This window comes from Denticeps clupeoides, chromosome 16 (genome assembly GCF_900700375.1).
Source record: "Denticeps clupeoides chromosome 16, fDenClu1.1, whole genome shotgun sequence".
NCBI classification, from domain to species: Eukaryota; Metazoa; Chordata; class Actinopteri; order Clupeiformes; family Denticipitidae; genus Denticeps; species Denticeps clupeoides.
Genome location: NC_041722.1, coordinates 19778654 through 19790988, shown reverse-complemented (window position 1 = coordinate 19790988; position 12335 = coordinate 19778654). Strand labels below are relative to the sequence as shown.

At 41.9% G+C, this 12335-nt stretch overlaps 1 protein-coding gene across 1 annotated transcript; it reads left to right on the top strand.

Moving 5' to 3' along the window:
• The first annotated feature begins 1776 nt into the window (after nucleotides 1–1776).
• lysmd2 (LysM, putative peptidoglycan-binding, domain containing 2) lies at nucleotides 1777–12043 on the top strand. The gene is made up of 4 exons (XM_028956637.1): nucleotides 1777–1809; nucleotides 2586–2945; nucleotides 3976–4316; nucleotides 11488–12043. The coding sequence occupies exons 2-4, from the start codon at nucleotides 2691–2693 to the stop codon at nucleotides 11534–11536; spliced, it is 645 nt and encodes a 214-aa protein (XP_028812470.1). The 5' UTR covers nucleotides 1777–1809; nucleotides 2586–2690; the 3' UTR covers nucleotides 11537–12043.
• Nucleotides 12044–12335: the final 292 nt, after the last annotated feature.

The window sequence follows — 12335 nt, the reverse complement described above, 5'->3', positions numbered from 1 at the left end:
CCGTTCCTCATACGGCAAATAAAAGAGTTTATACATTTATACCAGGTGCAGTGGCGGGCAAGGAAGTGGGATCAAATCCCGAACTGAGGTCACACACTGCTCCCCGGGCGCCTGTCATGGCTGCCCACTGCTCACCAAGGGTGATGGTTAAATGCAGAGGACACGTTTCACCGTGTCACCGTGTGCTGCACCGTGTCAGTGGCTGCCGCGTCCACTTCCATATCCCACCGTCCTTCGGCCCCGCTAATCGACAGGCCGCTGCATCAGCCTCTTCGTGCACAGTCGACGCGTCCCATGCCATTTGCATGCTGCGCAGCTGCACCTGCAGCCTCTGTGGGGAACATTATTCCTCTGATGGCCCTGCGCCTGACGTCTGTCCATGCACACAGCATCGCTGCATTACCTTTACAAACCGGCTGGGCGAAAATGGGATATGAATAAAATGTGGAAATTACAGAGAATAATTCGCCATTAACGAGATGCATATGCTTACTTATATTTTCAAACCCAAATCCGGATTCCCAACGAGTAAATATGAATGCGAAACGAAGACGTACAGTGAACAATGATAAGTTATTTTGTACATGTCACATTACATGTCACATTAGGCCTCTCCAGTCCCCACCCAGAACCCAGCCGTTGCCCCCATAATGCGTTTATTATGGGGGCAGTAGCACCAATATACCACTATAACCCTGTATCTCAGTACCAGTCGTACGATGCCACCGTCTCCGAAGAGGACAGACCACCTGCAGACCCCAGTGAAGAGACCAGCAGATAAATCCTGGTCCCTGGCAACTGCTAAATGAACCAGAGGGTCACCACAGCCACCACCGCCGTAACACCTACAGCTTCACGGATCTTCAAATGGACCAGTAGCATCAAAACGGACACACAATGTACACCATGACACTGGACTAGAACCTACTCTGCACTGTCCATATGTCCAAACATGGACAGATGGTCTATGCTACACTTCTCCACTTCACCTCTACAACTGTTTTTTTTTTCTTCTCTCTCCTCGAGTTTTTTTTTTTGTGTGCAGAAGGGTCAAGTGTGGGGGGTGTCAACTGTAGGGCCTGTCAAAGCCCATTGAGACGTACTGTATGTGATTTTGGGCTATATAAGAAATAAATGTTGTTGTTGTTGTTTTTTATGAGTTATGGACACAGTCCCATCATAACCCGCTTTCATAACAGGAATCATGCAAATCCAGTCTTCATGCTGGATCATGCTTGATCACGCAATATCAGCCAAAAAAACAACATTAAAATCCCAGAGGAATCTGCTGGGATCAATTGGACTTAACGTAACTTTTTAAAACGTTTATTAGACTCCATTCGGACCTGTGTCAGACCGAATCATTTATATTGACCTCTCTAGTTACTTTCTTTTTTACCATTAATCTGCTGTCTTGTGTGTCTCTCTGGGATAAATAAAGTTTCAGGGGCCACCAGCCCTCAGTTCCTGAGTTGAACGAGGTGTGGTGGAACATGGAAAGATCTAGGACCTCCAGGACCAGGGTTGGTGACCCCTGCTCTACACAGATTTTCCTGTCATATGACTTTGTTCTGTAAAACTGTTCCAAATTGTTTTGCTTGGGGTCAAGCAACCAAGGCATGACCTGATGACCCGATGATGATGGCCGAGCGCTTTACGGCAGCCGCTTTACTGGTCCTGGCACACAAATGGGATCATGTGATTCCGGAGCTTCCCATGGAGGGGCAGATTATGCCTGAAGCTCTTGTGTGCTGGTGCGACATTCCACAGCAGCATTCCACAGAACAGGGCGAGGAAGGGCGTAATCATGTGAGTCGGTGCGTTATTAATCCAAAATGACTATAAGAGAATTAAAATGACCTGATATAATGTTGTTTTTTCTGCTATTGCACATGACATGCTTACTGTAAGCAGAATTTTCTTATCTCGAGTATCTTAACACATCTGTCTGTTTTAGAGAAAATGATGCCAATTCTCATATATATAATAAGAGCTGAAATGTAAACTTGCAACGTGGTGGTAGGATGGTAGTAGCCTAGGATGATCACATTAGTAGCCTAGTGGGTAACACACTCGTCTGTGAACCAGAAGGCCCAGGTTCAAATCCCACTTATTACCATTGTGTCCCTGAGCAAGACACTTAACCCTGAGTGTCTCCGGGGGGGACCGTCTTTGTCACTACTGATTGTAAGTCGCTCTAGATAAGGGCGTCTGGTAAATGTTCCTATATGCGTATTAGGCCTGGGCATCACAGAGTAACGTGATGGACTGGCCACAGTTGTGATGACGTCACGACCAGCCTAATCTTCGGTTACTGAAGCACTTTATACATCTGAAAGTGTAAAATACACAAACTTATATTTAAATTTTTTTAAAAATATATGTAAAATAAGAGATAAAAAAGGTTGATGTCGATGTGTAGAAGAGGTGCACACATCGTCTCATTGCGTCGGGAAGAAAGGGCAATTCTGCAATAATCGCATTATGCAAATCCTCATCCGATCGTTCACAGAACTGCGTTTTAATGCTGATGTAATATATTTATCGCGCTCGTTTCTTCGGTGACGTATGAACCGGTGCGGCAGCGCGGCGGCTCCGGTCCGACCCCAGTGGGCTGGCTCGTGTTCCCAGGCCGGATTCCGCCCCGCGTTTCGCGATGGACCCTTCCCGGGACTGACGGCGGACAGAAGATGGCGGACTTCTCCCCCGTCCTGCCCCCGCGGGATGGAGGCGGCCGCTGCGCGCCGCTGCCCGTCTTCCCGCGGTCCCGCTCCGGCTCCGGCTCCGAGTCGGACAGCGAGCTGTCGCAGAGCCTGGCCCGGACCAAGACCCGCTCGTACGGCAGCACGGCCAGCGTGGCGGCCTCGCTGGGCGGGAGGTTCGTCGAGCACCGCGTCGCGGACGGAGACACGCTGCAGGGCATCGCGCTGAAGTACGGGGTGACGGTGAGACACGGACACATGAACGCGTTATTAATGCGGGGGGTCCCGCCGCCATCTTCATCTCCCATCTTCATCACCACCCCACCGTGGTGTCATGATGCGGCGCACACGATTTTACTTAATAAAACTAAACTCCCCGGTTCGAACAGAAGGATAGAGGACGTGGGTGCGCATTTTTCTAGTAAATGTATATATATTTAATATTGCATGTACAATGCTGCAGTCTCTTTTTCCAACCGAGTACGCTGATGACGTCACTAATGACTGGCTCTCTCAGTTTTGCGGTTCAGAGTAAATCTTGTTGTTTTTTTCCCATTTGAATTCATTTTTTTAGTTTCTCTGTTTGAACAGAAGCATGTTTCTAGTAAATGTATATATATTGCATGTACAATGCTGCAGTCTCTTTTTCCAACCGAGTACGCGGATGACGTCACTAATGACTGACTCTCTCAGTTTTGAGGTTCAGAGTAAATCTTGTTGTTTTTTCCTCTTTGAATTCATTTTTTAGTTTCTCTTTTTGAACAGAAGCATTTTTGTAGTAAATATAACGCTGCAGTCTTTTTTTCCAACTCCGTAAGATGATGACGTCACTAATGCCTGTCTCTCCTAGTTTTGCGGTTCAGAGTAAATCTTGTTGTTTTTTCCTCTTTGAATTCATTTTTTAGTTTCTCTGTTTGAACAGAAGCATTTTTGTAGTAAATATATATTTTGTATTGCATGTACAACGCTGCAGTCTTTTTTTTCCTAACTCTGTAAGCTGATGACGTCACTAATGACTGTCTCTCCTAGTTTTGCGGTTCAGAGTAAATCTTTTTTTTTTTTTTTTTTTTTTTTTCCCTTTTGCGTTTATATTTTTTAATTCCTCTGTTCGAACAGAAACATTTTTGTGGTTAATGTATATATATTTAGCATTGCATATACAATGCTGCAGTCTCTTTTTCCAACCGAGTACGCTGATGACGTCACTAATGACTGGGTCTCTTAGTTTTGCGGTTCAGAGTAAATTTGTCCCTTGTTTGCTCCTCCTGTGCAGATGGAGCAGATAAAGAGGGCGAACAAGCTGTTCAGCAACGACTGCATATTCCTGAGGAACAGCCTGAACATACCCGTGCACTCGAAGAAGCCCACCCTCTTCAATGGACTGTCTCTGGAGTCACCTGACGGTGACGCCGCCACGCCCGAGGAGCAGCCGTGTGTCGCTGGGGACGAGGAGGGCTCATCCCCTGAGCCCTCACCTGCCCCGAGCACCCAGGGGCCCGGCACTCGACCCCCAGAGCCAGAGGAGCTCTCAGCCAAGGACTACTTGCATAGACTGGACTTGCAAATAAAGTTATCGAAACAGGCCGCAAGAAAGCTGAAAGAGGAGGACACCAGGTGAGTTGGGTTCAATAAAATAAATAAAATACATACATTGCACTTTTTGAGCAAAGCAGCTAATGCTAATAAATGACACTGTACAAATAGCATATATATTATAAAATATATTAAAATATCGACATTTATAGTAGAAACCTCACATGGGCCCATCACAGATTGTGGAACAATAGCTCTTGGAGACCACAAGGGGGCGATCAATAGAATTTGTACGTCCAGTAAACTAAGCTACCTTGATCACCTTACACATCGTTTGTGTGGCCGCATATGGCTGGAATCAGTGTTGCCAGATCCTAAATTTTGAAGAGTCGTACCAGCAGTTTAAAATTATCGCACACATGCAATTTCCATTCTTAACGTTGCTCTGCTTCAATTACACGTCTACAATCAGTGGTAAATATGCAAATGAGGAAACATCAGTAGTTTCCTTACGCCAATGTCCGCATTGTTTATCCGTAAAAACCTCCTGTGGCTCCATCACATGTGTCTCCACAGACGGGGACGTCTGACCTGATGAGTCAAACCTGCCGACCTGCCGTTAACCCTGAAAGTGCAGGGTTTCAGTACGTCGTCCTGATTCCGTCCCAGTGGACCAACGTCATAACAGAAGCCAGATCCTGTGCCGCAGTTTCATTTCAAATTTTTACATTACAAGGGTGGCTGCAATGTACCAGACGCCCTTATCCAGAGCGACTTACAACCAGTAGTTACAGGGACAGTCCCCCCCCGGAGACACTTAGGGTTAAGTGTCTTGCTCAGGGACACAATGGTAGTAAGATGGGTCTTCTGGTTCATAGGCGAGCGTGTTACCCCACTAGGCTACTAGCACCAATCGATTCTGCATGTTGAATCGGATCCCTTCTGAGAGGCCTGATGACGAGTTTCATGCATTATTCAGTGGAAGAATTCTCGCTGACTCGATTTTTTTATTTTATTTTTTTTTTTGCAGTGAGATCTTTTTTTTTTACGCGTAATCTGCACCCAGTTTTGGAGCTACACACCGCTGGGATGGCTCATAAATGTTAGGTTGTTTGGCCATTTTTTTCCCCCTCCTAACTGGATAATGTGGTTTCATCCATAATTGAAGTGTCCTAATGCAAATTTTTTGGTTGTTTTAATCAGTCATTTTTGGGGGGAATGTGTGTCCCTAAATCACGTGGCGGACGCTTCTAACCCGAGCGGCATTCAGATTTAGCTGAAGGAGAAGAAGGGGGAGAAGATGGTGGCGCAGACTCCCGACGTGCCCGTTTCCAGTGAAGCGCGTTGGTTGCGCTGTCCAGGCTCCGCTACTGCGGTAACGTGATGCCCGCGCCCTCTTCCCCGCATCCGATACGACGCGGTGAATAAATCATGAGCGCCGGCCGCCCGCTGCTGTTTTTAGGCCCCGCGCCGGCAAGCTGTTCCCGCTCCGGGAACCCAGACCCGGCCCGTATAAACCTTCACGAAGGATCGAACGGACGGGTCTCCTTGCTGCTCATGCCGCCGAAGTGGGAAAAGTAGATGCGCGTTGTGCAATTACGCAACTGTAAGACATGGAGAGAAGCGAAGACACAGCCGTCCTTACCGTTAACTTTCTTCATTAGTATTACTTGGCCGTGGCAATTAAAATATTCCCATTACAACCCCAAATCAGAAAAGGTTGGGACAGGGTGGAAAACGTTGCAGACAGCATGAAAGCAAAATAATTCATGTTTTTTTTTTTTTTTTTTTCTGGTCAACATCCTTTGATTTGTGAATAAATGTCCATTCTTGCCATTCGGGCTTGCAACACATTCCAAAAGAAGTTCGGGCCGGGCCAGAATATAGCACTTTGTACAGTTCCCCTGTCTTTTAACACTAAAAACACTTGAAGAAATCTGTCTACTTTAACACTTGAAGAAATCTGTCTATTAATAACAGTAAAAAGACGTTAAGACGTTGAAGAAATCTGTCTATTAACAACAGTAAAAAGACGTTGAAGAAATCTGTCTATTAACAACAGTAAAAAGACGTTGAAGAAATCTGTCTATTAACAACAGTAAAAAGACGTTGAAGAAATCTGTCTATTAACAGTAAAAAGACGTTGAAGAAATCTGTGTATTAATAACAGTAAAAAGACGTTGAGACGTTGAAGAAATCTGTCTATTAACAACAGTAAAAAGACGTTGAGACGTTGAAGAAATCTGTCTATTAACAACAGTAAAAAGACGTTGAGACGTTGAAGAAATCTGTCTATTAACAACAGTAAAAAGACGTTGAAGAAATCTGTCTATTAACAACAGTAAAAAGACGTTGAGACGTTGAAGAAATCTGTCTATTAATAACAGTAAAAGGACGTTGAGACGTTGAAGAAATCGGTCTTAATAACAGTAAAAAGACGTTGAAGAAATCTGTCTATTAACAACAGTAAAAAGACGTTAAGACGTTGAAGAAATCTGTCTATTAACAACAGTAAAAAGACGTTGAGACGTTGAAGAAATCTGTCCATTAACAACAGTAAAAAGACGTTGAAGAAATCTGTCTATTAACAACAGTAAAAAGACGTTAAGACGTTGAAGAAATCTGTCTATTAACAACAGTAAAAAGACGTTGAGACGTTGAAGAAATCTGTCTATTAATAACAGTAAAAAGACGTTGAAGAAATCTGTCTATTAACAACAGTGAAAAGACGTTGAAGAAATCTGTCTATTAACAACAGTAAAAAGACGTTGAAGAAGTCTGTCTATTAACAACAGTAAAAAGACGTTGAAGAAATCTGTCTATTAACAACAGTAAAAAGACGTTGAAGAAATCTGTCTATTAACAACAGTAAAAAGACGTTGAAGAAATCTGTCTATTAACAACAGTAAAAAGACGTTGAAGAAATCTGTCTATTAACAACAGTAAAAAGACGTTGAAGAAGTCTGTCTATTAACAACAGTAAAAAGACGTTGAAGAAATCTGTCTATTAACAACAGTAAAAAGACGTTGAAGAAATCTGTCTATTAACAACAGTAAAAAGACGTTGAAGAAATCTGTCTATTAACAACAGTAAAAAGACGTTGAGACGTTGAAGAAATCTGTCTATTAATAACAGTAAAAAGACGTTGAGACGTTGAAGAAATCGGTCTTAATAACAGTAAAAAGACGTTGAAGAAATCTGTCTATTAACAACAGTAAAAAGACGTTAAGACGTTGAAGAAATCTGTCTATTAACAACAGTAAAAAGACGTTGAAGAAATCTGTCTATTAACAACAGTAAAAAGACGTTGAGACGTTGAAGAAATCTGTCTATTAACAACAGTAAAAAGACGTTGAAGAAATCTGTCTATTAACAACAGTAAAAAGACGTTGAGACGTTGAAGAAATCTGTCTATTAATAACAGTAAAAAGACGTTGAAGAAGTCTGTCTATTAATAACAGTAAAAAGACGTTGAGACGTTGAAGAAATCGGTCTTAATAACAGTAAAAAGACGTTGAAGAAATCTGTCTATTAACAACAGTAAAAAGACGTTAAGACGTTGAAGAAATCTGTCTATTAACAACAGTAAAAAGACGTTGAAGAAATCTGTCTATTAACAACAGTAAAAAGACGTTGAGACGTTGAAGAAATCTGTCTATTAACAACAGTAAAAAGACGTTGAAGAAATCTGTCTATTAACAACAGTAAAAAGACGTTAAGACGTTGAAGAAATCTGTCTATTAACAACAGTAAAAAGACGTTGAGACGTTGAAGAAATCTGTCTATTAATAACAGTAAAAAGACGTTGAAGAAATCTGTCTATTAACAACAGTAAAAAGACGTTGAGACGTTGAAGAAATCTGTCTATTAATAACAGTAAAAAGACGTTGAAGAAATCTGTCTATTAACAACAGTAAAAAGACGTTGAGACGTTGAAGAAATTTGTCTATTAATAACAGTAAAAAGACGTTGAGACGTTGAAGAAATCGGTCTTAATAACAGTAAAAAGACGTTGAAGAAATCTGTCTATTAACAACAGTAAAAAGACGTTGAGACGTTGAAGAAATCTGTCTATTAATAACAGTAAAAAGACGTTGAAGAAATCTGTCTATTAACAACAGTAAAAAGACGTTAAGACGTTGAAGAAATCTGTCTATTAACAACAGTAAAAAGACGTTGAAGAAATGTCTATTAACAACAGTAAAAAGATGTTAAGACGTTGAAGAAATCTGTCTATTAACAACAGTAAAAAGACGTTGAAGAAATCTGTCTATTAACAACAGTAAAAAGACGTTGAAGAAATCTGTCTATTAATAACAGTAAAAAGACGTTGAAGAAATCTGTCTATTAACAACAGTAAAAAGACGTTGAGACGTTGAAGAAATCTGTCTATTAACAACAGTAAAAAGACGTTGAAGAAACCTGTCTATTAACAACAGTAAAAAGACGTTGAAGAAACCTGTCTATTAACAACAGTAAAAAGACGTTGAGACGTTGAAGAAATCTGTCTATTAATAATAGTAAAAAGACGTTAAGACGTTGAAGAAATCTGTCTATTAACAACAGTAAAAAGACGTTGAGACGTTGAAGAAATCTGTCTATTAATAACAGTAAAAAGACGTTGAAGAAATCTGTCTATTAACAACAGTAAAAAGACGTTGAGACGTTGAAGAAATCTGTCTATTAATAACAGTAAAAAGACGTTGAAGAAGTCTGTCTATTAACAACAGTAAAAAGACGTTGAGACGTTGAAGAAATCTGTCTATTAATAACAGTAAAAAGACGTTGAAGAAGTCTGTCTATTAATAACAGTAAAAAGACGTTGAGACGTTGAAGAAATCTGTCTATTAATAACAGTAAAAAGACGTTGAGACGTTGAAGAAATCGGTCTTAATAACAGTAAAAAGACAACAGTAAAACAACAGTAAAAAGACGGAGACGTTGAAGAAATCTGTCTATTAACAACAGTAAAAAGACGTTGAAGAAATCTGTCTATTAACAACAGTAAAAAGACGTTGAAGAAATCTGTCTATTAACAACAGTAAAAAGACGTTGAGACGTTGAAGAAATCTGTCTATTAATAACAGTAAAAAGACGTTGAAGAAGTCTGTCTATTAAGAACAGTAAAAAGACGTTGAGACGTGGAAGAAATGTCTATTAACAACAGTAAAAAGACGTTGAGACGTGGAAGAAATGTCTATTAACAACAGTAAAAAGACGTTGAGACGTGGAAGAAATGTCTATTAACAACAGTAAAAAGACGTTAAGACGTTGAAAAAATCTGTCTATTAATAACAGTAAAAAGACGTTAAGACGTTGAAGAAATGTCTATTAACAACAGTAAAAAGACGTTAAGACGTTGAAAAAATCTGTCTATTAATAACAGTAAAAAGGCGTTGAGACGTTGAAGAAATCAAGTGACTAAGTGCTGCAGGTGTTAGTTTGTCCCGTACGGGGTCCTCGTTTCAAAATGCGACAAACGTTCTCTGTAGGAGACAAACCAGGGCTGCAGGCAGGCCGGTCAAGCAGCATGCGGTTTGGCATTGTCCCGCCGAAACAAGCGTGGGTGTCCCTGGAAAAGACGTCGTCCCCCAAAACTGAGCTACACTTCTCAGTGTTGACGGTGCCATTGCCTTTGCCAAAGGCCCCGACGCGACCCCATACCATGACAGACCCTGGCTTTTGGACTTGTGTCTGGATGGTCCTTCTCCTCTTTGGACCGTCCCAGATGCCTCCGAGGCCAGAGAAGTGGACGGCGCTGCTGGACACTATTTATTGTGGGCTTCCTTTTGGCACAGTACAGTTTTAGCTGCACTAAAGTCCTCGAGAGTGACTTCCTGAAGTAGTGACTTCCTGAAGTAGTGACTTCCTGTAGAGGGGGGCGAACTGGCGATCCGCTGCCCATCTTCGCTCCTGAAGGGAGTAGGCCTTTCCTCGATGCTGCTACCGTACCGGATCATGGTCGCAGTCACCAGTTTTACATCACATGATTATTTAGTTATTACACCTCATTACTACCCCTGAATCGCCCCCATCCCAGTTTCTTTTGGAATGTGTTGCAGGCCTGAATGGCAGGAATGGACGTTTATTCACAAATCAAATGATGTTGACCAAAAACATCTGAATTATCTTGTGTTCATACTGTCTGCAATGAAATAAAAGTGGAGGGAAATTAGTGAATTACTGCTTTTATTATTTTATTCACATTTACCACCCAGTCCCAACTTTTTCTGATTTGTACGTTTGAACAACTTTTACCACAATTCGTCCTGCTTTTTTCGCTTTGATGGTAACAACTTTGAATTAGTGGTAGTAGCGTAGCGGGTAACACACTAACCTATGACCCAGAATACCAGAAGTCCCAGGTTCAAACCCCACTTACTACCATCGTGTCCCTGAGCAAGACACTTAACCCTGAGTGTCTCCAGGGGGGGACGGACTGTCCATGTAACTACTGATTGGAAGTCGCTCTGGATAAGGACGTCTGGAAATGTAATCACTTCTCGCAAACGGGCTTGTCTAAAACCTCTGGTATTCTCGTCCATCTGATGTCTAAAATACTTCCAGACAGTTCTTTTCTAGCAAGCTTGGTGCCGGCTGGAGCCCGCTGCCGTGTTTAAAGTCCTCCAGGTAGATGCAAAACTGGTGCTAATTGATATCTAAATTGTTTAGATTAGTATCTGCGAATTTTGTATTTTTATTTATTTATTTTTTTTTTTAATACCATTAGCATGGACCCATTTTGGGAATGAGAGTAGATTCCCTGTGAGCTTTTATATGAGGGGAAAGTTCATGTCTCCGGATTTTTATGGATTCCCATAATCACACTATATTCAAAGAGTGATTTATTTATATTCTCAAATATTCAATCCATTTTCTCCAGTACAATATAAACCTTTCCAGTTTCTAAATGTCCATTGTAACGTTGATCCATGTACTCAAACACGGGCTCTCCTGTGATTTTTATTTTTTCCCAGTAAGATATTCATTAGAATATCGTTTCTACCATTTTCCGATCAATATTTCCAAAAAAGATTATCTTATTCTCCAAAGGTATGTGACATAAAATATTTTGTGACACATTGTGAACGTCTTCCCAATAGCAGGAAAATTCCCAAAAATACGGTAATAGTGTTTTGGGCTGTTACTGTAGTGAGATTTCTGGTTTTCCGAACCAAACTCTCCACTTAAATGAACTGGTGCAGGAAATGCACTTTTTTTACAGTGACGTCCATGTTTGTTCTGTTTCAGGGATGCCGATGACCCGTCACCTCCGGCCTCATCGTACCAGGAAATATGATGCACCGCTGAAGACCGAGCGTCTGCAGTTTCGTCTCGTCCCTCAGTTGTCCATATTTTTGTACTGTTGCTTTTACCAAAACACGGAATGTGACTCAGCGTTCCCACTTTTGCACAGAGGTCGTCCATCCCGCTGGCGTTACTGCACCGCCGGCGTTCACCAGAAGAGGGCGCACCACCTGATCTGAGAAAAAAAAAAAAAACGCTGGCAAAGCTGCTTTTCAGGTGACCTCTGATGCCACTTTTTTCTTTTTAATGCGTACGGACTGCGACGTAGGCCGCGCGGCTGCAGGAATCCCACCGTCAGCGCTCAGTCCTCAACATCTCACCTTTTAACTGGCCGTGGCTGGCAGCCTGGAACTCTGCGTCTTCAGAAGCTATTTTTGGTATCCGTGAGGGAAAGTGGAGTGTGAAAGTAATGTGTTTTATGTGTGTGTGTGTGTGGCGGTTTTATTGTGCTTTATCATGTGTTATGGAGTTGAGGAATAATAAACGCGTCTATAATGCATCCCGACTTTGTGCTTTTTGTGGGACAAGTGAGGGGGACAAGTTTACATTTACAGTGTTTACCAGACGCCCTTCTCCAGAGCAACTTACAATCAGTAGTTACAGGGACAGTGGACACACTCAGGGTTAAGTGTCTTGCTCAGGGACACGATGGTAGTAAGTGGGATTTGAACCTGGGTCTTCTAGTTCATAAGCAAGTTAAGTTAAGTAAATCCGACAGGCACGCCGGGATGTGACCGTGTGAATAATGACCGGGTGGCCTGGAGGCATCAACATATTTAACAACTGTTGTA